The 26,908-nt window shown below is 44.9% G+C and overlaps 1 protein-coding gene across 3 annotated transcripts in view; it reads right to left on the bottom strand.

Moving 5' to 3' along the window:
- Window positions 1-22,664, bottom strand: part of TGFBR1 (transforming growth factor beta receptor 1) — a 74,606-nt gene extending 51,942 nt beyond the window's left edge. Inside the window, exon 1 of one of the 3 annotated variants that reach the window (XM_075921584.1) lies at window positions 22,494-22,664. In XM_075921584.1, the coding sequence (XP_075777699.1) occupies window positions 22,494-22,575 (82 nt within the window). In that variant the 5' untranslated portion in view covers window positions 22,576-22,664. Of the gene's footprint in view, window positions 1-20,124; window positions 20,243-22,493 lie in introns of those variants that run through there. The other 2 variants (XM_014581783.3, XM_014581784.2) reach the window with 2 other exon arrangements.
- Window positions 22,665-26,908: the final 4,244 nt, after the last annotated feature.

Below are 26,908 nucleotides of genomic sequence, written 5' to 3'. Positions count from 1 at the left end.
CTCATTTCCAGAGGAATGCTGCTACCATCACCACACAATACAAAAAGTGGCAACCAACAAACCCAAGGGCAGCATTATGTATTGCTAGTGAACCAGGCTACGGAAGGAATAGTAGGACCATTTAAACAGTTAACCATAATGGAAACTAAGCTGATGCTTATTGGTTACATATTAGCTCCTCTGACAACTCTACTACCAGAGAGCCAACCCTATGCTGCAGGCTCCGCAGTACCAGAGTAAAAAAAAAAAAAAAAAAAAAAAAAAAAAAAACTGTCCTACTGGGACAGCTGCACCACGGCTCCAGCTCCCGCAGCTACCATGTGGTCAGTGGGGCTGCATGGCAGGTGGCTACGCCAGTAGCACAGAACTAGACAACTAGAAAGCTGGCATGTGTCCCTAGGTTTGCTGTAGGCTGCCAGTGTGACCTAGGCAACTCACTTAGCCTCTCTGAGGCACAGTTTCTCCAAGTGAAAAAATATGGCTATATAAATTTACTGAAGTCAAAGGCTATAATATTCTGATGTGAGATGACCTAAAACAGGCAAAATGATGGCCTGTGTCAACACGAGATGTGCCAGATCTTAGAAGAGTCCTTTGAGCCAATGAGAGGACACATTTTTAATGAGGACTTATATTTTTACAGTTCAATAACACGCCCTATAACTCTCTGGGCTTGCTTGTGATCCAGTCTGCTCATGTACTAAGATTCTAACCATCCTTCACATTTTACAAGACTATAGCAAGTTTGTCTACAGATTCCATAGGTTAGGGGTGGCAGAGAGAATTATATTTATTCATTTTCCATTTACTCTCAGATATTGACTGGTTTCAGTCTCTACCCTGGAGTTAGTACCTAACTGTTCTATTGAAGTCTGAGGAAATGCTTAAAAAAAAACAAAAAAAAAAAACGGTCAGGCTGTTGCTCTGTTGAAAGGGTCTTGTTTGGCAAACATCTTTATTCTCTTTTCCCTTAGAGAATTTTGTATTCTACAAGTGTAACTGCTTGAAAGGAATGAGATGGCTGATTGACAGTCAGCCAATCCATCAAGACAGTAGTGAAGTTGAAGTTGCAGAGTTTAAAAAAAAAGTTCTATTGGTATCTGCAGAGATTCTGACGGGCTATATAGTAGGCATGAGGCCAAGTCCTTAAGTGATGCATGTACTTCCACACATTTCTATGGTTTACACTTGATAAGGATCTGGCCCACATTGCTGAAAACTTAGCCCAATTGAACATGTCCCATTTCTTTTTATATTCACATCAAGTAGATGGAAGAACAGCAGGAACTACTATTGCTCCCTTGACATATGAGCCTGCAGTTCTTATGAAGAAATTCCCATACTTTAGGCCAGTGGTCCCCAACCTTTTGGGGCTGCCAGGCACCCAGTTGTGGGGGCGGGCATGCGCCCTGGGGAGGGGGGCGCCACCCATGCGCCGCGTGCCCAGAGCTGGCACCACCCATGCACCGTGTGCCCAGAGCTGGTGCCGCAACTGTGCTGCACACCCAGGGGTGGGGCTGCCCATGTCCTGCACGCCCAGGGCCACCACCACCCATGCGCTGTGTGCCTGGAGCCAGCTCCTGTGCCATGCACCCCGGGCCGGTGCCATCCATACGCTGCAAGCCCGGGGCAGCCCTCGCGCCGCTCAGCCGGGGCTGGTACCACCCATGCCACGCACCTGGGCCAGCACAGACCTTGCACCATGCACCCGGGGGTGGGGCTACCTAACCACCACGCACCTGGGGCTAGTGCTGACCATGTGCTGCATGCCTGGGGCCAGCGCTGCCAATGCTTCCAGGGGCTGGCTCTGCCCAGGCGCGCCACACGTCTGGGAGCGGGGCCGGCCCCAATCACTTGGCAGGCGCACAGAAATGGCCTAGTGGGCACCACTATGTTAGGCAGTATATTCAGAGGCAATATAGCCAAGTAGCCTTGGGCTACATTTTCACTGCAAGTTCTTCCAGCAGAAAGTGTGCTAATGAGGGATTCATTAGCACAAGTTGTGCTCTCATTAGCATAGTTTGTCATTTCTTTTTGCGCAAAAAGCAACAGTGGGGCTGGGTGGGTTTTTTTTTGGCTCAAAACAGGGTTTTTGCACAAGATCCTTATGCCTCTCCGGGACAGACACAAGGTTCTTGCACAAAAGAAGAACTTGCAGTGAAGACGAAGCCTTAGGTATAAGCAGAAACTGACAGTTTTATGTAGGTAAACTGATCATTCGCAACTCAGGGAAAGTATAGCATCAGAAAGTGGATTTGATATTTTGCAAGTATATCCGTAAATAGTTCAAATATTACATATGTCTCAAGTTACTATACTTTATAAAACATTAAAGGAAAATTGTGGTGCCTTATGTGTGCACAAGTGATAAAATACTCCCTGGGTCAAATTGACCAGAGTTAACTACTTGTTTAAGCGGTATGAACATTTAAATTCAGCATATTCACCAGGAAAAGCAAGTCATCAATATGAAATGGTCAGAAGTTTTCAAAACTTCAAGAATATGGTGTACCCTAAATTTGCCACACAGCTGAATAGAAGCCACCTCAGGATTTGCAGCTGAAGTAAGGTTTGTTTTTAAAAAGAGGGATTTTCTACAGAACGTCTGTTATAGAAGTAGCTGAAGTTCATCCTAAATTTGCTCTTAATCTGGTTTGGCCCTTCATTCACCATCTTACCAGTGGAAAGTAGTGGTTTGGTGAGGGAGTTCGGTGAGGTGGGGCTGAGCCAAGCTATGCTCTGCTGGGCCTAGAGCTGGAGCAGATTTCAGGGCTGCAGGGGAGCTGCCCAGCTGTTCCTAGGGCAGGGCCACATGGGTTAACATACTACCACAGGTTGAACCTCCCAAATCAAGGACCCTCTGGTCCAGCAACATCCATGGTCCAGAAGCATCACACATGCTGCTGGATAAGAGAGCCCTGAAGTGAGTCAGCTGGGAGTCCCGTGGGAGCCTCAAAGCCCCAGTTAAGCTGGGAGGACCTGCTCCTATGGTGGGTGGGGAGTCCAGCTCTGGGGAACCCAAGGCCGGGGAGCCCCAGGTGAGAGGAATCGTCAAACACAGACAGGAACCCAGGTGGCAGCTGAAGAGGGGAATCCCTGGCCCTGAACAAGGCCAGCACTGGCCAGAAGGAAGCCCTGGCCCAGAACCCCAGTGGCAGCAGGTCCAGCAACAGCTGGGAGGAATCTAATGGGGGTGGCAGGAGCCAGAGGGAAATCCCAGCTCAAGGAGTCTGACCCTGGCAACCCCAGCATGAGGCCAGCAGCAGGAAGGGAAGCCCAAGTCTCCAGGGATGCCCACACCCCAGAGGAGCCCTGACCACCCCTCATCTAGGAAACTTACTGGTTCAGGACCACTCAGGTCCTGAGGATGATGACCAGGGAGGTCCCACACACAATTCATATACAATTTATAGTACTTTATTTTGGGAAGCATTCATTGGATAGTGTCTTCCCGGGCCACAGTGGATAAAATCCAGATTGAAGCTAGATAGTAAACTAAGGGGTAGGCGAGTTAATCTAACAGGGGAAAAAAAAACAAAAACAAACAGCCTAGCAGTACCTTAAAGACTAAGGAAACATGTAGATGGTATTATGAGCTTTCATGGGCAAAACCCACTTCAGATACCCGGAATATAATAATTCCAGATCCAAGACTAAATAACCTTATTGGGGAGATGGGGGAGGGAGGGAGGAAGGAGAGAGTGAGTAGATGGTACAAGTAGTTACAGGAGTCTGAAAAAAAAAAAAACACCATTAGCGCCTTCATTGGTTAAGTCATTAAAAAAAAAGGTGAAAAATAGTGTGCAAGCCATCAGCATAAGAATTAAACTTGTGAATGAAGTTAGTTCCAATCCCTCCCTGTGTATTTGGTTTGTGGAATTGGTCTGAAACAAAATGGCAACTTGGAGATCCATTAATGAGTGTCCAGGAAGATTGTGTTCTCCCACAGGTTTGTATGTTGCCTTTTCAGATATCTGATGTGTCCATTAGTTTTCCCATAGAGATTGTCCAGTTTGGCACTGGTGGCATAGATCACATTAATGGATGTGCAGTTAAATGTTCCTTTGATTTGGTGGCTGATGTATTGGGTCCAGTGATGAAACTGCTGGTATAGGTGTGCGTGCAGAGTTGGCACTGGGGCTAACGGCAGGGGTGGGTTCCTGGATGATTATGATGGAGGTGTGTTGCGCAGCTACTTGAAACAATTTGTTTGAGGCTGGGGGTTGTCTGTAAGTGAGAAATAGGCCCCCTGCCCCACTCCATCCCCCAGGCCTCAAGAGTGAGGAGTCGTTTTCCAGGATAGGTTGTAGATTGTTGATAATGCATTGGAGGAGTTTAAGTTGTGGACTGTAGGTGATAAGTGGAATTCTGTTCTCTTCTGGGTCTGTCTTGAAGTAGTTCATGTCTAGATACTTTTTTGGCTCTGTTGATCTGTTTTTTCCACTTCTCCAGGTGGGTATTTTAGTTTTAAGAATGCTCTATATAGATCCTATAGATGTTTGTCCCTGTCTATGGGATTGGAGCAAATATAGTTGTATCTTACAGCTTGGCTGTATACAATAGATTGGGAAACACGTCTGGAATGGAAGCTAGAGGCATGAAGTTAAGTGTAGCATTCGGTAGGTTGCCAGTATAGAGTGGTAGAGGAAATCTGTCCATCATTTAATAGTACCGTAGTGTCAAGGAAGTGGATTTCTGCTGTGGACTGATCCAGGCTGAGGTTGATGGCAGGGTGGAAGTTACTGAAATCCCTGTGAAATTCAAGGGTTTCTTTCCTGTGGGTCCATATGATGAAGATATCATTGATGTAGTGTAAGCAGAGTAGGTGTCGTTGGAGGGAAAGCTAAAGAAACATTGTTCAAGGACAGCCCTAAAGATGTTGGCATATTGTGGTGCCATCCAGGTGCACCTGACTGTCCTGCTGATTTGTAAGCTGTTCTGGGTGAGGACAAAGATGCAAAGCTCTGTAATCAAGTTTGCAGTGCTGTCGTCGGGGATGACGTGCCTGATAGCCAGTAATCCATCTTCATGTGGAATGCTGGTGGGAAGAGCTTCTATATCCATGATGGCCAGGATACGATTTTCAGATAAATTACTGATGTTTTGTAGTTTCTTCAGGAAGTCAGTGGTGTCTCGAAGGTAGATAAGAGTGCTGGTAGCATAGGGTCTGAGGAAAGTCAAAATAGCCAGATAATCCAGTTTTAAGGCTGCATCTAGACTGCAGGCTTCTTTCGGAAGAAGCTTTTCCGGAAGAGATCTTCCCAAAAAAAATCCCACAACCCCTAAACACAAAAACACCCCTTCTTCCGAAAGAAAGCATACACACTACCAAAGTAAATTTAGCATCCATTCAGTGTGGATGCTCTTGCATTTAAACTGCGATTAATATGGACGGAGTGGCCACCAGGACACCTGTGCTTTTGCCTCTTTTCAAAAAAGAGCTCCCTCTTCCCCATCCACACACGCCTTTTTCCAAAAGAGTTTTCAGAAAAAGGTTTCCTCATAGAAAGAAGTTTACCCCATTCTTTCAATTTCTCCCCCCTGCCCCCAAAAGAATGAGATTGCAGTGTGGACATAAGTGAAGTTTTTGGAACAATGGCTGTTTTTCAGAAAAAAAAAAACACTCTGTAGCGTAGACATAGCCTAAGTGTGCCAATGCTTGAGATGGGTTGTCTGGGATTTCCAGGTCTGTGTATCTTGGGTACCAGATAGAAAATTCCCAATCAGGAATTTTTGGGGGAAGGGGAGGAGTGTTAGTGTAAGTTTGGTCCTGAGCAGCATCAGGGAGCCCCATGAGCAGCTATTCTTTAGTGGGATCACAGGAAAGAAGCTTGTACAATTTGGTGTTGGGGAGTTGTCTGGTAGCCTCCTGTTCATAATCTGTTCTGTTCATGACCACTACAGTGCCCACTTTGTCAGCCTCTTTTATTACGATGTTAGAATTGCTTTTTAGGCTGTGTATAGCATTGCGTTCCACATGCCTGAAGTTGTATGCTGACAAGGTCAGCTCAAGCATGTTTGTGGAAACAGTCAATGTAGAAATCAAGAGTCTTGTTACAACCGTTACTAGGGGTCCACATATAAGCCTTCCTTATTCCTTTTGGCAGAGGCAGAGAAAAATAGGCTTCCAGATTTCCACAGAACTGAATCATTTGTGGGGGTGGTGGGGCAGAATGAGAGTCCTCACAACAGTCCAGCAGAGAAATCTGTCCTATGGTTGTGGTTGGATAGGTTGCTAGGTGAGTTGAAAGTATCGGGAATGAGCGATCCTGATGCATGTACAAATTTGGAGAAGCCACCATAGCAGATAGTAATTATTCTTAAGCAGTTCTGAGTGTCACGGCCTCAGACTGATCATTTTGGAGTCAATTTTGCTTTGTATACACTTTCAACATTTTTATTAAATCTTCCTGAGAGTTTTGTACTCCATTTGCCATCGGTGGCAAGACTAACACATCAATTACTTATTTCCTTGTTTTAAGGCTGGAGTTTGTGTGATATACTACTAATTATTTCCTGCAACACAAATTGTTATCACAGCAGGACTCCAGTCTACCAAGCACCTTTTTAATAAAAACCACACACACACCCCCCCCCCCAACCCACCCCCTCATGATTTTTCTATGATTTTTTTCTTAAAAGCAGGATACATAATATTATATGACCTTCTGCTCCTTTTAATAGTCATGCACGAACTAAGGCAAACAGCATTCTCACACACAGGAGCAAATCCTAGGAAGAAATGCTACCCCATGTTCAAAGGAGAACGGATGAATAAAATAGATGAAAATCTTAATCTAAAGGCATGATTTGGGTACAAATCAGGGACATTCTACTACAGTGCTGATGGGGGCTTGATCTGCAAAGTTTGTACTCAAGCTAGAAAATCCAGCACTTTCTCTACAAGCAAGAAATAGGAAGGTGGATGGAAGTTGGACTACATGAAGAGGCATTTATCAAGCAAAAAAGTCAGTCTGCTATACATATGCTTAAAGCAGAAATTCTCATCCACTGGGATTTGACTTGCAAAATATGCTATTCAAAACCACTAATGAGAAACAGAAGAGACTGGAGCTGAAGGAAAGACAAGATTTGAAGCCAGAAGAAATAAGAATTCTCTCAGATAATGTTCGCTTGCAATACAAATGAGCAACTCCATGAACTCTGTGCAAAATGTAAGTGACCACATTGCAGTGTCAACATGTACCACTGAACTGGCATAGTTTGCGCTATGCTTTTGAGTTTGAGTCAGTGTTGTCCATGCCAAAAATCATGTCAGGAAGGCAGGTGAATTTTATGGATGAAAGCAAATATTCCTGTTACCAAGTTGCTTTATACAGGCAGTCCCCGGGTTACATGGATGCGACTTACATCGGATCCCTACTTACTAACAGGGTGAGGCAACCCTGCACTAGCTGCTCCCCCCCCCCCCCAGCAGACCAGGGAGATGCGAAGCTAGCGCCCCCCCCCCCCCCCCGCAGCAGACCAGGGAGACGTGGAGCGGCTTTTCTCAGCAGACACCTCAGCTTGAGAATAAAGGACTGAGGGAAGTGAGGTGTGGAAGAATAAAACTGAGCTCTGGAGAAATGTTTGGCTAGAGTTTCCTCTACAATATGTACCAGTTCCGACTTACATACAGATTCAACTTAAGAACAAACCTACAGTCCCTATCTTGTACGTAACCCGGGGACTGCCTGTAATTTACTTTAAGTTCAGAGATGCAACATGCACAGTACAGAAGACTATTTGGTGGTATTATTATTTGCTTGTAATGCACAAGTTATTATAGCTACTATGAAAGACTTACTTTAAATAAGATGGACATAACGAAAATGGTGATGTTCACTTCAGATGGTGCTTCAGTTATGCTTGAGGAAAACAATGGTGTTGCCATAGAACTCAAACAGTGCATTCCACATTTAACAGAAAAACACTTTGTGGCCTATCAAGAAGATTTGGGTTTAGCTGATACATGGAACCAAGTGCCAATGATGAAGACAACAGACACTTTTCAAAACTATTTATACAGTCTTCTGCAAATCCTCAGTCCAAAGAGGACAATCAGGAAATAGGAAGTATTACAGAAAATAAGGCTACTTCATTTAGAGGTTTAAATGATAATGTAGTTATCTAGACATTTTGCCAAAAGCACTTTAAGATGGGTCTCAATTACTCAAATATTTTAACAGGAAATCTGACAAAATAATGACCCAATAGCAAAGTACTGTCTGAATAAGCTCTGACACTAATTACCATATCATTTTAACTATTTAATGATGTATTACATGAATTAGCAGAACTGACTAATGCTTTCAGAAGAGCTCTTTAACAATTGAAGCTGTACAGTTAGCAAGGGCCCAGATCCACAAGATGAGATGGCAATCTCTTGGCACAGTGTGAAAGATCTAATTGCATCAAGCACAGATGAACATTTAAGCACTGAACCTATTCTAAGTTTCATATTTAGATGATCACACAGTAGAGAACAGACTTCCAGAGAATGAACTAAATGAATGGGCAGCTTTTGTCTTTACCTCACTTTCATGACATCAAGTCAGGTACGAATTTGGCACCAAATACATTAGCAAGCTAGTTGACAAATACAGAAAAATGTTGGACCTTAGTCAAGTGAAGTCATCTGCCCAAAAGACCATGGAGAAGGAAAAGGAATTCATTGTGAACCAGTACTATGATTACAAATCCATAATTGCAGAGAAACATGAAGCAAAGATGATAAGTTTCCAGGAAATTGTGACTACACTACAGAATGCAGAACAATACAGTGTAGTTTCACAACTAGTGGCTATGTGCAACATTTCAAGCTTCCAGTGCTGATGGTGAGCATGACTTCAGTCTTATGAATAATAGCAAAACTAAATTAAAAAACAAGACAAAGACGATCACCTGGATATGCTAATGAGGATCAACTTTCACACTTCAGGTGGTGGAGAAATCAACCTTGACACTGAGTATATCTGCAATACCGGATAAGGTCGAATTAAGATATGCAACTTCAGCTATGTTAATTGCTTAGCTGAAGTTGAAGTACCTTAACTCAACTTTTGGCACTGTCCATGCTGCAGGAAATTGAAGGGAGAACACTCGCTCTAACTTCCCTTACTCCTCATGGAAGCAGGACTACCGACATTGACCAGAGTACCTCTATCAGTTCAAATTAGTGTTTTTGCTAGACCTGCTAATTCGAATCCTGAAGATTGACAGTGGCAGTTTCAATCTTCTCTGTAGTGTAAACACACCCAATATGAACACTGGAAGAAATGTTTAAAAAAAAGAAAAGTATCATGCACCAAGCAACTGCCCCATCATCTAGCCTGGCAGTGTCAATTAATGGCTATGGGTTTCTTTCCAGTAATTGTGACTTGCAGTCTCCTAAATAAAGAAAACAAACGAAGTAATTTGTGTCGAAACAGTACTTGTTTAGTTTTATATGTTTCACAGGTCACAACAAAAGACTATGGCACTTTTGCATACATAAAGATGCAAGATTTTTCTCTCCTCCCCTCCCCCGTGTGTCAAGACAAGAGACTTTCATTTCAAGCATAAACTGTAACTATTTCATTTTGTGTCAATAATAATAAAACATTATTTGCTAGGTCAAGAAAATGGACAATTTTATGCCTCAAAGGAACAGATACATGTACAATGCCAAATGGCTACTGAATTTTTTGTAGTTTAATTTCATATTAAATAAACATTTACAATCATGCATGCACCTTGTTAATTATTTCTTGTTTTAGTATTCTCTTCCATAACATTTAAACATATAAGATATGTTAGTAACTGCTGGGTGTCACTGTGGCACACATACAAACAAGCGCACTCAATATTGGTGCAAAGACAGAACTCATTCTGCTCATGGATGGAAAAATCTTAAGAGGGGACACTGCTTAGAATCCCACACATCCAGTGATATAAGCCCAACTACAGAAGGAAATAAGATAGGCTATTTGGTTTTTAAAAATTTCTCAAGGAAGGGAAAGATGGCACTTTTCTTAAAATTAAGTGAAAGGTATTCTGAAACTGGTACTCTATCCTTGACCAAACCACTCAAATGAGCACTTGGAGGATGCAGCCTGCCTTAATATACTGGCAGTTGCAGAAGCAGGTAGTGATGGTGGAGGTCTTACTCTTCCCTCATTGACAGGTCCTGGGTTTGAGGTACAAACTCCAAAAATGGATGCATCTAATAAGGATGGAAGGAGCCATTTGCCACCATAGTAATGTATTCTGAGACTTGCTCTGAGTCTGCACAGATCATTCTTCCCCAGAAACATTGATGATTGTCTGGTTTAGGAGATGCCTTGGATTATTGAACTTTGTAGGAAGGTCAGAACTGCAAACATGAAGACTGTTGCATAAGAAAAGGAATAGGCCATGCAGCAAGCTGCAGAGTCAATTGCATCTAGATCAGCCTTCAGAGCAGTTCTACAAACCAACTTACCCTCTTTCACGATCCCCTGAAAGTTGTGTCTCGTCTGGTCTGAAAACTTGGCCTTAAATATCCAAATTCCATACCACAAGGTAAAACTGTAAGGCTTTCACAGCACTTCGCTCCATATTGTGAGCTAGTAACTGCTTACTGACTAAAGCTTCTTCTAAAGGGGTCTCATTTCTTAGCCTCCTTTTGTTTTTTGGTGTCAATGCACGTCCCTTTCATTAACTACAGATTGACCAGGAAGCCCAGAGAGGGCCTGTTAATTTTTTAAACCTTTCAGCTGCTAAGAGGCAATATAATACCTTTCTGCTCTTTTTGCAGTAGGCAGCACGGATGATGGAGTCGCCATAAAGCCTTAGTAGACTAAAATACTTTAAATAGGCAGAGCTCTCCTTGATGAAACCACTGATATTGCCAAGTGTCCACAAGTTTTGAGCGAGCTTTTCCTGGACCTGTGTTGAGGATTGATGTCCAGAGCCAAAGCCGTGTCTGCAACTCCTAGTAGGCTTTGGTGAGTGTCATTCAGTGATGAGGAAACAGGCTCTGCCATGACAGCCTTATCAGGAAAGGACAAGATGCCACCCACAACTCTTGGGGCTGATCCTATTTCAGCTCTTTTCAGGGTAGCTTGTGAGAGGACTCCCATCACTGAAGGGGATGGCCCTCTACTCGAGGGTGAGCTTTTTATTGTACTGATGTTAACCAGCAGAGGGAGCCAGTATGGAAGAATGTGGGGATTATATTGATCAAGATGGGCAATGGTTTTTTGCCTGGCCGCCACTTCTGAAATGCTTCAAGTGGCCCCAGGATACTCCAGAAGGGGTGGGGCCTCAGGGAAAAGGGGAAGGGCAAGAACTCTACCTTGCTACGCCACCCACAGACCCTGATTAGTCTGGGGATGAGGAAGTACACACAGTCTTTGCCCCTGCCCTCCCTCAGAGAGAACTGCCAGCTGTTCTGAACAGATGACAGTTCGCTCTAGGCACTCATGCCCCTGGCGGTTGGAGAAGACTTTGCGCTTCTTGTGACGTAGTGGGGGGTATTGGGCTGCTTTCTATGCTGGCTCTGTGGAAACTCCCACTGGCTGCTGCCGGTACCACAGCCCAGAAGGACAGGGAGTGAGACATTATGCAAAGAGGGTCTCAACCTGTCTGACCAGCTACCCCCCAAGGAGAGAAACAAAAGAAGGTGGAATGCTGCCCTGGCCGGGGGGGCAGGGCTGGAAGAGAGTGAGTTAGTTTTTGGTCTGGAAAGCAGGGGAGAGGGGCTGGGACTGAAAAGTCCAGCCACCCCCATCTCAAGGGGGGGGGGGTTCTGAGGCCTCTTAGCCCCAGTTCCTGTAACCAGCTGACATCTGTGCTCTGCTGTATTCCGGAGAAGCAATAAACTCCCTCTATTCTACGGGCTGGTGGAGTCTGTTCGTGCCGCTACGGGGGTGCAGGAGGCAGGGGAACCCCAATGCGTCATCACACTTCCCCACCCCCTTAGGGTCAATCAAGGCCTGAAGGAGGGGGAGCACGCCAAGTCACTCACTCCCTGCCCTCTGGCACTGGCAGTTGACTTTAAGCTCCGTGTGCTTTCCCAACCGTAAGCCCTGATTGTCCTGGTGGCCGGTGAGTGGCAGGGCCTCTGCAGGCTGGATCAACCCACTTGGTGAGCTGGATCCAACCTGGAGAGGCCCTTTCGCCCATCCCTTCCCTTGAGTGATATAGAAAACTTCCCCTCCCCCAGCAGCTTCTAGAAAGGGCCACTGATCTGACCCAAGCCTCCAAATGTGAGCAGACCAAGGGTATACAAGAACACACTTCAGAATTTGAATATACCAGGATCAAAAGGGAAACATATGTTCATAGTTGATAGCTAGGATGGGCAGAGATGGTTCCCCAAGCCTGTTTGCCAGAAGCTGGGAACAGGCAACAGGGGATATTGAACACTTGATGTGATTACCTGTTCTGTTCATATTCTCTGGAATACCTGGCATTGGCCACTGTCAAAAGACAGGATATTGGGCTAGAAAGATTTTTTTTTAAATCCTGTATGGATATTCTTATTTTTAATCTGAAGAATCCAGTCTTTCAGACTCTGGATGAATTGTCCTCATCTATAACAGAGAAGCAAGCTCAGACTCTGGAGAAGGGGACAGCAACAAGCAAGTTCTGTGGCTTTCCCCCAGCAGCACTATTTTAATCAGTATGCCAACTGAAAGTCCCATAGTACTATATGGTGCAGAGGTGAAGCTACCTGTACTTTTGGTGCTGGTGCTAGGTGAGTATCTTGACTTTCAGGGAAAGGGAGTACCAAGAGAGTCAATAACTCAGGCCTAGTTTACACTAGGATATTACACTGAGATTAGCCACATATGATCCATTTTGTAATACAAGTGTCCATGCTACCAAGCCTCTCGCATTGACATTAAGGACTGCAGAAGTCGATTTCAGTACTCCAGCTTTTCACAAGAAAAATAATGCTATTCTCAACCTTGCAGTGTCAAATTTATGGTAGTATAGACAGTGTTGCCAGAAAGTCAATACTACTGGCTTCTGGGAAGACTCCTGCAGCTTCCTATTTTGGCCAGATCTTGTGCCTCTACTGCTCTCTTGCTGAGCTCAAAAAGGCTCAGGAATTGTAGGATGGCATTGAGAGCTCATTTGTGAGAGAGCAGTACACTGCAGCATGTGTGCATCACAATGTGGTCTCAGCAGTTTGAGCTTCTTACAGCACCAGATCTGCACTGCAGATGATTAACTGGTGGGTATGCTAGCATGAGCGCCAGGCCTAACTTGAGCAGCTCCTCCACCATGCTGAGCTTTGTCTTCTTCCTGGTGGAGCAACAAGTGTATGCTGTTCAAGTGACACACATGAACATAACAATGCTTTCCTGTGAACCAGGCTCCATGCTTGCGCTGCTATGGCATCTGTGTGGGCAACCAGAGCACCAAAAAGGCACGAGCATACTTCCTCCCCAATCTCACACAGAGGGGGATAGATCACTAGATGAACGCCTTATGGGATATTGGCAACATGAGCCGCTAACCACTCACTGTCGAGTTTTGGACCCAGAGGACACCATAAGCACAGAATGCAAAGTTACCCCCAGGGCCTTGCTCCGAGTGTCAACGGCAAGCTCCCTGATGGGAATTCACTACTTCGAACTACATTCAGTTCTTCTCCACAGTGAGGACATGGACATTTGACTGCAAAAAATTGGGTGATAGTCGAATCTAATATGGTCAGTTTCCTATCTCTCAGTGTAGACATGTCCTCGGAGCTGCTAACACCTCAGGGGCAAAGAGCATAGGGAAATTGTTTTGTGGCACCAGGAACTGAGGTGGTGTAGCCAGACACAAACCCCATCTTGTTTTTCCACAAACCCCATCTTGTTTCCCCCCCCCCAGAGAGCAAGAGAAAGGCAGTCAGCCTTTGATGCCCTGGGAACACAGGTGTGCTGCCTGTCCCTGACTCTACCATAAACAGAAACCAGACAGTAAATGGGCTAGCTGATGACCCGGGGCCTCCCGTCGCCCTGATGGCTAGTACCAGTAATTGACACGCCTGCACTGTCTCAGGAGAGGAATCTTCGCCCATCGCATACCAGAGGTGCCCATTGTCTGCATTTTCCCAGGTGTAAATTATGCTTTACACCCTTCGTGGGAAACTTGGCATTCAAAGCCATTTTTCCTAATTGGCCACTTAAGAACAGGAAGAAGCCTACATGACCCAAGGGGTATAAAAGAGGTTCAGCGGCCCACCCCATTTGAGCTCCAATCATCTATACCTGCTGGCAGGTATTGTCTCCCGAGGTCTGTGGGACGCCCAACCTCGCCCTACTTCTTCTCGAGGGATTGAGAGAAAGACGCTGGCCATGCCAAGTCTGGAACGCAGGGGTGAGAATATATACCTGCTATGTGTCTATTTTGCATGCATTTAATAAGAGCTCAGAGAACCAAAAGGGTTTCATGGTACCTGTAAGTGACTTATTAGTGTAATTTCTGTCCTGTCCTTTGTAGTGGCTGTGTTATCTGTAACACAGCAGTAGCATTTAACAACTAAGTTTACCCTGTAACAATAAAATAGTAACTGTTTAAGCTTTAACCTGACTCCTTCAGTTGCTGTAACAGAACCAAGCACAATTTAAAAGAACTTCAGCCGGTCATAAAGGGACAGATATAAGGAGAGCTTGGGCGTTTGGATTTGTGTCACACCCAGGTGGCACAATCCACTGGGGCACCTTTCAGCCTTTCCCCAAGGCTGCCCTCTGCGAAGGAACCCCTGTGTTCTAGCAACTAAAATCTAAGGTGTAATAAGCTCTTCCTATATAACGGGGCGTCTGTCGGCCTGCTGGCCACCCTCTGCGATGGGACCCAGGTCCTAGCAGTAAAGGCACGGACGTTAAACCTTTTCTCAGAAACATACACACACATACTGCCCTGACCGTCAGCTGACAGGTGGTAACAGTCAAGTGACTCCCAAAGTTCCTGGTCTCAGCTAGTCTGAACTGGGCTTGGGAGTCAGTATTGAGGCTTGTTCTAGAGAATACCTCCTTTCTAAGCACAGCTCAGAGTACTCAGAGCCCATGATCTTGAAGTGACTGGTATGGATTCCTTAGAGACATGTAGTACCTCCTCTTTGGCCTGGACAAAATCCATTCGTCTTGGAATAGTCATATCTGAAAGACCTGCTGACAGACTTAAAGATGCTCCATAGCCAGAGTAGCTATTCTCCCAGAGGATGGAGCATGATTCTAATTCTACTTCAGTTTAGCTGCCCTGTTTTTTGGAGTAGGACTTAATCTTTTACAGTTAACTGCACCTGTCCTTAACGTGAGGCTCCCCCCAAGCATGTAAAAGCCGCTAGGATGAGTCTCATTAACTGGTACTGGCTTGTCACAAGTGGTTGAGACTGAATCCCAGAGAATGAAGCATAACGGCATCACCAAAACTGGTACCCAGGAGGCATTGTCAAATCTTTTAAACACAAAAACCCCACTAAGCTAAGCTGAACTACTCTACACCAATGGGTAGTAGCTACAATACCTATAATGAGATAGATAAGGGACATACATAGGCAATAATGGGCTCCAAAAGCTATCACTGGCAGAAGGAAGAACCAAAGGGTCATAGGAAGCACCTACACCCTTTATACCTTTCACACCATGCACAGGCAAGTGGGTACCCAGTCATGTACCACTAAAGGGAAAAATCTTCTGACAACTGTGCACTAGAGCACACATGCGCCTATAGTGGAATAGACATGTGTAATCACTCAAGCTAGGACTAATGGAATAATTAATTTAAAACATTCAAACTGAAAGCTGGGACCAGGGTGGGGTATTTAAAGCTTTAAGTGTTAGCTCTATTATCGGATATTAAAATATTCTCCCCAAGTAGCTGAATCCCAAATTGCTCAAAACATTTTGCTGCTAGAATAGAAAATTCACTAACCAGAAGGTATGCTGGCAGAGAAGTGAACTAGCTATCATTATCTGTTATTTCTAATTCATATTTCCCCATTTATGTAAAGTACACTGACAGGCTCTCTACAGCAATGTAAAATATTTTCTGTATCTTCAAACTCATTTCTATAGTCTGATACAAAGAAGCACATTTCTTCCGCCATAAGATTTTCAAAATCCATTCCCTGCACGTACCTCCCCCTGCTCCACCAGTGCACTTAAGTCTTCCAGAGGCCTCTGTCCCACATGCACCATCAAAACAATGTTATCTTCCTGGCCCATCATAACAGCCATTTTTCACATATCCATATTCAAGAAAGGAAAATATTAGGTATTTTAAAAGGAAGTGTTCAGTACCAGTGACCTCTTCCAATATATCGTACAAACATTAAGAGCAATACTAGACTACCCAGATTTGTCACCTAAAACTGCTTTTTGGCTACAAAACAGCAAGAGTTTACATGCTACAACTGTCAAAAAAACACCCAGTTTTGGTGACAAAAACCCACTTCACCCCACAAGAGACCTTTTTCTCCCCCTCTCCCTTAATAGTCAAACATCCACATGTCAACTCTACACCTGGCTTTTTTTGCTTTTATTGGACTCCAGAAAGTATCCCATAATCCCCATGCTGCCATTCATCAGCAGTTTCAAACTCTACTGCCCTGCAGGGAGGTAAATAATCCACCCTCCTCCTCCTCACCCCCTCAAGCCTTGTAATTTTAAAGTCCTCTGTCTGCTTGCTGGTTCAGCATGGAGAGGTCTCATGCCATTTTCCCTGTATGTAACCATGACTAGCTATCACACCGAATACTCTGCTGCTTGGACCACCGTGGAGCTGTTGGATCATATCAGTATATAAGGAGTGGAGTCTATTCTGTGCCAACTGTGACTGACCCATAGATATTGGGATATCTATGGGCAAATTTCTTAAGGCTAGTGCAAAAAGAGCTATGATCAGGACATGCTGCAATGCAGAGTGAAGATAAAGGAGCTGAGAGGAGAAGCGTAAGGCAAGGGAAGCAGATGCAGCACCACAGTAACAGTTTAAGACCTGCCACTTCTATAAGGAGCTGGACATGATCCGTGGTGGTGACCCCACCTCCAATGCTAAGAGCCCTGTGGATATTTTCCAGGGCATGGAGACAGGAGAGGCCCAACTCTGAGGTTGAGCTAGATGAGGATGTGGAGTTCCTAGCAGAGTCACCCAGCACAGCAGGCAGCCAGGAATGGTTCTTCACTCCTCAGGTGCATCGCCAGTCCCATCAGTTGCTGCTTCCTGCTCCCTGAAGAGGAGATTAGATACAGTGTAAGTGACTGGAGTGCAGAAGTGTATGCAGGCGGTTTCTCTGTAAACTGGATGTTCCCCAGTGTACCTAATCAGTATGTCCAAGCAAGGTGTTGATGGATCTCAATGTAATCTTCTGAAGAGATGTCCAGGAAACTTTCCAGGAAGTACCTGTTAATCCTCTGCTACAGCAGTGCAGCTTTATTCCTTCTCCCTTCCCCGCATTACAGAACACTGTCCAGTGTCATTCTGCAATCACTTGTACAGGGATCAAAGTGGCACATGGTAAACTGCTTATGGTGCAGAATGAAAGCATGGAGTAGTTGTACCCTGGTTTTCTTGCTTACACTCAGCAAGGAGGTGTCTGCCAGAACGATGCTTGGCAGTGGGGGAGGGGAGAGAAAGAAGTGTTAGGAGTTCCCTAAAAGACCATTTCTCTTGTCTGTATGCACCCACCTCTGCACCTGCAAATGAAAAAGCCTCACCATACTTCAGGTGCTTGCAGAGATGTGCCTGATAAGAGTCATTGAGAAAGCAATGGGTTATGTTGCAAAGGATGCTTGTAAGCAAAATGTTTCAACTATGTGCTAGACTTGAACAATCCCTCTTTGTGCATTGTCCATGGCAGCCAGGACCTTGAGGTACATACACACCCCAGGCTAAAGTCTCTGGTAGATAAGAGGCTAAGATACAAAGAAAATATGTTGAAGGAGGTGCTACAGTGCTATAGAGGAAAGGGAATGAAGGAATGCTGGGAATCTAAAAAAACAAAAACAATCAAGCATTTGTTAGGGAGACAATTCAGACAATAAAAGTAATGGAGGAGCAGACAGATGCTCAAGTCATCAATAATGTTTTAGAGTGAGAGGGTCTTCCTCCACTGCTGCACATGCACAATTTCTTGTCAAGCAACCTTTTGACTTTGTGGGACTCCTCAGTTTCCCATTCTCTCAACACTGACAGTGATAGCTAGACCTACACACAGTTGTGACGCTTTACCTTTTCCAAGCCTCTCCTTACCAGCAACGGAGTGTTTCACTGTATTTTCTTGATCAATAAAGGCAAAGTTTTGTAACAGTACAGTGTTTATTTTGCATTCCACAAATTCACACAGCAATCACTGGTCCAAGGTACAGACTTTTAAAGCATTTTCTTGCAAGGACAGGTAGGCCGAAATTTTTGCATGGATGTATGAGGAAAGCAATTTCAAAACATATATGTTAGTGCCCCTCATTGTCAAAATGCTTCCCCAAAATAAGGATGTTAAGCAGGTAATTGACTAATCTTGCAGTAGATACAATTTATATCCACTACATGATTAGTCATTAAGGGACCCCACTGCAGCTCTGCAGTTTAAATGTAGCCTAGGGCTTATCAGGAAGTTGACTAGTTGCTTAACATCAAGGAGGCTTTGAGGTAGGGATGTAACAGTAGCCCTCTGATATTCTAATCTCTGACTGCTCAAACTCTGCAGCTAAGTGCTCTGCCTTAGCAGACACTTCACTCCTGAGCAGACATTTCACCCTTAGATTGACACAGGTTATTCAAAGTGTAACACATGGCTAGGACCATGGGAATATTATTCCCCAAGAAGGTCTAGCCTGTCACTGAAGTCATGGTGGAGGCATCTAACTGCCAAAGGCATGTTTGACTACCACATGGCACATGCTCAGCCTGTTAAAAACACTCATTACTATTGTCCAGGTGCCCTGTGTCAGGGAGGAGAGGGATAAGTCAGGTCTCCCAGGCATTTCCACACACCCACTATAATCTTGTCCGGGAAAAGTGTCCTGTTCAGGAAGCTGCAAGCGAGGACCGAGTTCCTGAAAATGCACACATCATGCCTCTTTTCAGACCACCCCACTTGGTCTATGAAAAGCCTGGGTGATCCACAAACACCTGCAACACCATGAAGTTCCCAATCCTACTGATGTAGTCTTTTGCAAAATTGGACATTAACGTTGAAGCATGTGCCATCTATCACTCTGCCACAATTCCAGAAGCACTCCTTTGCAAAGCCAGCCATTATTTCATGCACATTTCCCAGAATCATGGTCATCCGTAGTAGAATGTGATTTATTGCCCTGTACACTCGCAGTAACAGCACAACGGCAGACTTCCCCACTCCAAATTGATTTGCAACTGACTGGTAGCAGTCTGGAATCACCAGCTTCCAGAAAGCAACTGCCACGTTTCTTTACTGAGAAGGCAACTCACTCTGGTGAGATTGTGCCACAATTAAGAGACCAGCTCAGCATACAGCTCTGGGAAGGTTATTTTATGCATCCTAAAATTCTATAGCTCTTCATCTCACACATGCATGACAACGTGAACCCACCAATAAGTGCTGGTTTCTCTAGCCCAAAAGCAAGTCTACCCTATGCAATTGCTCCACAATTTCTAGAAGCAGTGCTCAGTTGCTGCTGTTCATATCACAAAGAATGGCAGATGACTATGAATCTTCCTCGGCCAGTAACTTCACGATTAACTGCATTGCCATGCATGATGTCATCACAAACTTGATAGAACTTAAGAGAAAAATGAGGGATCCAATCTGTCTCTCTGCAGATGCTGGAGTGCACCAGTGTTCCCTCTAAGCTTCTGCATCTATGTGCAGAATAAATGTTTATGTGCGCTGAAGCATATGCAAATATGCACCACCAGTAGAAAAACACCTAGCTACGGGCACTCCACTAATCAACTTGATGGTATTCATCTCTCTCCTGAGTGGCCACACAAGCACTCAGCTTACCAGGAACACTGGTGTACAGCAAAGAATGGCAGTTGGAAAAAGGCACAAAAGGAAGTTGGATACCACAGGAGGGCTCAGACACAAAGCAGTGCCCGACTAGATTTTTGCACAGCTCCAAGATGCACCACACTCCATTCTGCAATAAAGGTATTTATAAGTTACAAAAAATTACTTACTCAATGTCATAAAATGACTAAATTGACAATCCTAGGTATATCATATATAGGACAACTTTCAGAATGGGACATTTTATACTCCTTTCTCTGGCAAACTTCCACTGAAAATGCATTTTCCCTAAAGAAGCAATACAGAATTGAGACAGTACTGAATTTGTTTATGAGCTATTACTATAATTTGATAAAATTTAAAATTAAGACACTCAGAGGGTTCCAACTTAAGAGAAAGAAACATTGTTTCTGTAGTATAGATGCCAAGAAATGGGTCATCCAACTTCACAGTTCACACTTAACTATTCCCAAGACAGCGTTTGTACCAGAGAAAACAATACCTCATATTGCATTATTTTAACGAGGTAGCTCACGTGTAAAACTGTTGTTTTCCTCTGCGTTTTTGTGAAGTAGAAGAAAGTTAAACTTTAAAGAGACACCTTTAGTTCTGTTAAAAGTTTCTGATTTCCTTTAAGGAAATAGCAAGGTGTCTTGAAAAGATTTAAAATAATTTGAAAATTTCAGACAATCTTATTCTGCTTCCCCATGCAAAGGATGTCTCTCCCCTCCTCACTAAGCAAATATTTATCGGATTACCAAGATTCTCTAATGAGAGATCAGAGATGTATTAAATATGAATGTATGTATTCTGCCTCATCTTAACCCATCCCCCTCCAAAAAAAAAAAAAAACCTTTATCTATACCAGGTCTCAAAGTCACATATCATCTAACACTGACTGCAAGAGAAAAGTATTGCAGTTTCCCAAGTTACACTTATTTCTTAAATTGAAACAAAAGTTACTTCTAATATTGCATACATTCTGTATTTATTTTGCTTTATCTTTTGGGCAAAAGAGTAAGCAATAACATACACAATAATATTCCTCTGTGTTTATGATAATTTGATGCATTACAGATGTGCATACCCAAAGATTATGTAACTAAGCAGGTTTATAGATGTTTGGTTTAACATTAATAAAGGATGAGCAGTCCTCTGGCACCATAGAGATCAACAAATTTATTAGGTTATGAGCTTTTGTGGGTAAAAATCCCATTTAAGTGGAATTTACAGAATTCCAACTCGTCTGATGAAGTGGGTTTTTACTCACAAAAGCTCATCTCCTTTATTAATGTATTAGGACATATTACTAAGTCCTACCACCAAACATATCCTGCGTTATTTGGAGAACTGAAGGTACAGTTGTGTTACTGTTCTTAGTTGCCCAAAGTCACAAACAACTCCCGCAACACACTTCAACCTATATGTTTTGACATCAGATTAACTGCAGGATTTTGCTGGGGTAGAAAGAACTAACTCAACATTCTAATATGCTGCCCTTATTTATAAATGTGTATTTTGTATACTAGTGGGTATAACAATAAGGTGCTTAAATACAATGCAGATTTACAACCTAAACAGCATTTAATCTAAGCAATCATCCAGGCCAGTTTTTAATCACAGAGTACATAATACCAGCATATTGCAAGTTGGCGCCCAACTCAACTAGAGCGAGTGGCTTCTTACTTCAGGAGACTCAAGAAAAAAAAGTGGTTTTTTTGGGGGGGTGGGGGGGAGATTTGTTTTGGGTTTTTTTGCGCTTTACCTAATTGGAACATTCAACATGTAGTTCTCTCCCCTCCACCACCACCACCCTTACATTTGTAAAGAACACTGGAACAGTTACATTGTGACCATAAGCCTGCAGCACATATTGGGATTTCCCCCATTTCGGTTACGAATACCGGGCACCTGGGACTGCAAGCGGAAGTTTTAAGGAACGACATTTTATCCGGACTGGCGCAAGTCTCTGTGTATCAGGGTTAAAGGGTCTGTCCAGCCACGCAAGCCCCAGATCACTAGCGGGAACGAGGAACGCGAGAGCGGCTAGCGCCAGGCGACTTCCAGCGCGCTCACAGCCCAACCGGCTGCAGAAGAAGAAAACCGGGTCCGACCAGACCCCAGCGGCTGGGGGCAGCCGGCCGTGCGCGGCGGCGCTGGGACACGATCGGAGGCGAGGGCCACGCGCGGCGCAGAGCTCGTGGTGCTGCCCCGGGACCAGGGGCGCAGACAGCGGGTGCCACAGCCGGAAGGGGGCGGGCGCGCTCGGTGCCTTTTTCACCTCGCTCCCGGACCCGCTGCGCTCCCCGCTCCACCCCCTGTTCCGGGCGCGAGGAGGGGGGGGGGGGGGGGGTCCGGCAGCCGCCGCCCGGCCGCTGTTCCTCAGCCTCGGCGCCTTTGCTCCGCGCGCACCCGGAGCCGCCGGACTCGGCCAACAAAGGGACGCGGGCTCCGCCCGGCCGGCCCCTGCGCCATGTTGTTGAAAGGAGCCGGCGGGGACCCGCGGAGCCGCCTCCCCGCCCCCGGGGCCGCTACTCACCCGCCGCCCCCGGGAGCAGCAGCGCCGCGGCCGCCAGCGAGAGAAAGACCCAGCCTGGCCGCGGAGGGGCCGTTAGCTCCATGGCGCTGCCCGCTCGCGCCCGGGCTCAGCCTCGCGCCGCCGCTTCTCCGATTCACACTCGCCCTTGCGGCCACTTTATAATGTAACTGACACGCAGGCGCCTCCTGATTGGCCGCTCCGGCCCGTAGCCCCGCCTCCCAGGCGGCTGCAGACATTCTGAACAACAACAAGAGTCTGGAGAAATACAACCGGCTCGGCGCCAGGCCAAGTGGGCGTGGCGGTGGGGAGGGTGAGCGCGAGGCGGGGAGAGTGACACGGGGGAGGTGGCTGAGCGCACTGCGTCTCCCTTCCCCTGGACTGGCGCGTGGACAAAAGGCAGCGTCTGGCCAGCAGCTCTCTCCGTTGTGGGCCTGGGGGGCAGGGCACGCGCGGGGGTTGGGGCGCCTCGCGCTCCAGCAGAGTTTGGACGCTACAGAGACGCCTCCACCTTCTCTCTCCATCCCGCTCATGCGGGCTGAGTGAGGCGGGGGGCGCTCTCTGCCTGCAGCGTGCTGCAAGGGTGCCAGAGCCGGGCCTGCTACTTGGTAGCGGAGCCGCAGGAGCTAAGTAACTAGGTGTCCGAGATAGAGCCGGCAGCGCCCGAGGAAGCAGGGTTGGAAGGTGCCCTTGGTAGTAAAACGCTCAACAGTGCTGGAGGAGGGAGGATTTGTGCACACCCAGTGCTCACACCTTCTCTATACAAGACAGTACTCTGAGAGTTTTTCCTCTCATGCAGCAAATCAGATTGACAGAAAGCAAGGAAATTCCTGAATAAGTCCTTGTAGCCATGCCTAATCATAGCACTGGAATGGACCTAGAAAGGTCCTCGTGTACCTTGCACTCATTGCAACACCAGCCACCATCTAGCCCACAGGTGTTTAACTTGCTCTTAAAGATCTCCAGTGATGGAGATTCCACAGCCTCTCTAGGCAATTTATTCCAAAGATTAGGAAAAACTTACTGTTAGAATAGTTAATGTCCAACCTAAACCTCCCTTGCTGCAATTTAGGCCCATTGCTTCTTGTTCACTCACCCAATAGTTTCTAAATCTTCAAGTATGGAAGTCACCAGGTAAGGTTACAATTAGGACACACCAAATGCACTTGCACCATTGAACCAAAAACAGTGGCCAATTCTCAGGCATTCTTAAATTTGCCTTGAAAATGCTATAGTGTCTAGCCACTTGAGTATTACCACGTACAGGCCCTATAGCTATGTTTCTGTGAGGCTGCGTCTAGATTGGCATGATTTTCCAGAAATGCTTTTAACGGAAAAGTTTTCCGTTAAAAGCATTTTCGGAACAGAACATCTAGATTGGCACGGATGCTTTTCCGCAAAAGCACTTTTTGTGGAAAAGTGTCCGTGCCAATCTAGACGCTCTTTTCTGCAAATGCTATTCATGGAAAAACTTTTCCGTTAAAAACATTTGCGGAAAATCATGCCTGTCTAGACGTAGCCATCCAGTGTGCTGATTTCTCCTGTTAAAGTTAACAGGAGAAATCAAGCTTCTGACTTTATAGACTAATTTAGGTGCTTGATTTTGCCACATTTTATTTTAATGCACATGGGATGGAGCGAGTTTGTGGGCTGCTTTTGGGAGTGGTGCAGTGCCAATGCAGGGTGAGCCTGCCTTAACCCTACTGCACCACCACCCAGGAGCCACCTGAGGAAAACAGTGCCCAGCTGGTACCCACATCCTGAAACCCTACCCCAGTCATGAAGCCCCTCTTGCACCCCAAGCCCCTGCCGTTGCCTTGAGTACCCCTACATCCAAACACCATCCCAGAGTCTGCACCTAGAACCCCCTCAGGCACGCTAACTGCCTGCCCCAGGTTCAGCTCAGAGCCCATCTCACACTCCAGATCCCTTAATCCAAGACCGGAGCCTGCACCTCAACCCTCTGCCCCCATCTGGTGAAAGTGAGGGAGGGTGAGGGAGAGAGTATAGAGTGAGCAGGGGTGGGAGCCTTGGAGAAGGAGCACAAAGGAGGTGGGGCAAGGGTATTTGGGTTTGAGGTAGATCTTGGATTGCACTTACATTCAAAAAATGATCTTGTGCTTAAAAAGGTAGAAGACCACACTGCAGACATACCCTAAGATGCTAAGTCTGCAGCTAACCAGCTTGTTGTATTTGACAGCCTATAATGATCCTTGCTCTGTACCTAGTAAGCCACTCAAGCTTACAGTCTTGGGTTTCAGCTTTGAGCCGATAAATTTCTATAATCAAACTACTGTAGAGATTGATATCTGCATATACATTGTATGCAAGTTTAATGCTTTATACCATTGAAAGCAGAGATTGTAAGCTTTTACAAGCAGTGTTGGTTATAACTCTCTTGGCAATATAAAGGTTAAAAGCTTTAGCATAGCTAGGGCCTAAGCATTTTGCTTCCACCATTGTTACTGCCTGTACTGAATTACATTTTCATTTTATTCCAGTTCAGGTACACTATCTATCCAAAGTGGATGTCAAGTCACAGACGTATTCAAACAGTCCAGTTAGCAAGTGGAGGGGTAGTGGAGACAGAGACCAATATGCTGAACTTAAGAAAGCCTGGAAGTGCTTGGGATCTAATTCCAGCTATCCATTTGAAGGGTTTATGTGTCTGTGGTAATCCTGCAATTCTGACCAAGGTGAAGGGCAACCTTTCTAGAGTGAGTGGGGAACATTTTCTGTCCTATTGGATATAGCTTATAAGTCGTCTGGATCACCATCCAGTCAAAAGCAATCTCAGTAACAGGTTGCCAGACTTCCTGGCTCAATGCCAGGTCAATGCTGGAAGCACAGTTTTCAAGACAAGGTAGTTTTCCCCCACACTCTTTTAACTATGATTTTAGAATCTCTGAAGAGCAAACCATAGTGTGTACATCCCATAGGAATATAAGACCGCCTTTTGGGTTCTGGCCTCTTAGCAGCGCAGTTTGTATGTTCCCCAGTAATAGTAACCAGAGAACAACCTTTCTTGCATTTGGCAAGCTTATTACATTTGAAGCTTTCCTGTGATAGTTGAATTCAATCAAATAAGTGCAGAAGACAGGGAGATCTCTGACTGAAAGAGAACAACCAGAATAGCTTTTAGGAAGGAGGAGTTCTCATAGATCCTATTACATTGACTCTTAAGTTCTGGATTGATTTGGCCATTATCCAAGAGCCTGGATCCACATCTCTAACAAGCCATAGTGAGGTTTGGGACTAATACTGCAGGGGCCTCAAATCTGATTGGTGCATCTGAGCTTTTTAGAGGTATAGCAAAACCAGCAATCAACCCTGATCAAAGTCAGAGATTTTTTATATTGAGTTTTTGTTTGTTTTTAAAAGCTTCGTTCAACCTGGTTTTTAAATGGTTTTAACAACAACATTTCATACAACAATATGAGAATCAATAATGGAAGGAAGAAGGATACACTCACCTACTATCAGTACTAATTCCTAATGACAGTAAATTAGGATTATAACTTGGAGGAAGAGAGGAGAAACCTCCTTTTTACTGGCAGAAATATCTAATTCATCACACCTGTCCTAGCACTGCTACCTAGCAATGTCTGCACTCAAGACATGCAGCTGTGCTTATTCTGAGTCAGCGGCAAAGAGAACCTTTATGTTTGAGTTTCATAACAGTAATTCATGCTGTTATTTTTAGATTGGATTGATGCAATGTGTTCTACCTGGTGGATTTCTTGAAGATTCTACAGCTGGTTCAGAGTGCAGCTACTACATGCCATTTATCAATGAGAACATATTGCTCCAGCACTTCAACACTAGTTCCCTATTTGATTCTGGGTGCAATTCAAGATGCTACTTTAGTCTAGAAAACCTCTTAGGACTACAGTTCCAGGTGTCTAGCAAATCTATTTTCTGTGATTTACTACAGAGATTAAAGGTCCTACAGTGCTGAAACTAACAAGGAGCTAGGCAAATGGATGATATTTAAACTTTCAGAGGCATGTTAGTGATAGAATATTTGTGAGGTGGTGTCTCAGATCTACAAGTTGCTTAGAATTGTGCCTGATGGATCCCAGATGTATCAGTTATTGTGATGGAGAGCAAAGTTCTCCATTGGGTATTGTCTTTTTGTTCTATAAATGGTATATGTCTGTTATATAATTTTACCATAAGTAATTTGGCATAACATTTTTTTAAAATCTTGGCCTTAGTAAAGGATCTTCAGAATGAGTGACAGCCACTGCAATACATGCATACAAGACATCTAACTTGCATCTTTACTATATGGACTAGAGTATTTTGAAGCTAGAGTGAAATTGTTCCAACCTGGTATTTCTTCAGTATGGCTGGGACAAAGGGCTGAGTCCTAGTTTTCTTAGCAGGGATTGCTCATTACTGAGTTACTTTAAGTA

The sequence above is a fragment of the Pelodiscus sinensis genome, chromosome 2, assembly GCF_049634645.1.
Source record: "Pelodiscus sinensis isolate JC-2024 chromosome 2, ASM4963464v1, whole genome shotgun sequence".
NCBI lineage: Eukaryota > Metazoa > Chordata > Testudines > Trionychidae > Pelodiscus > Pelodiscus sinensis.
The sequence above is the reverse complement of the archived record's forward strand: the minus strand, read 5'-3'. Positions and strand labels throughout refer to the sequence as shown.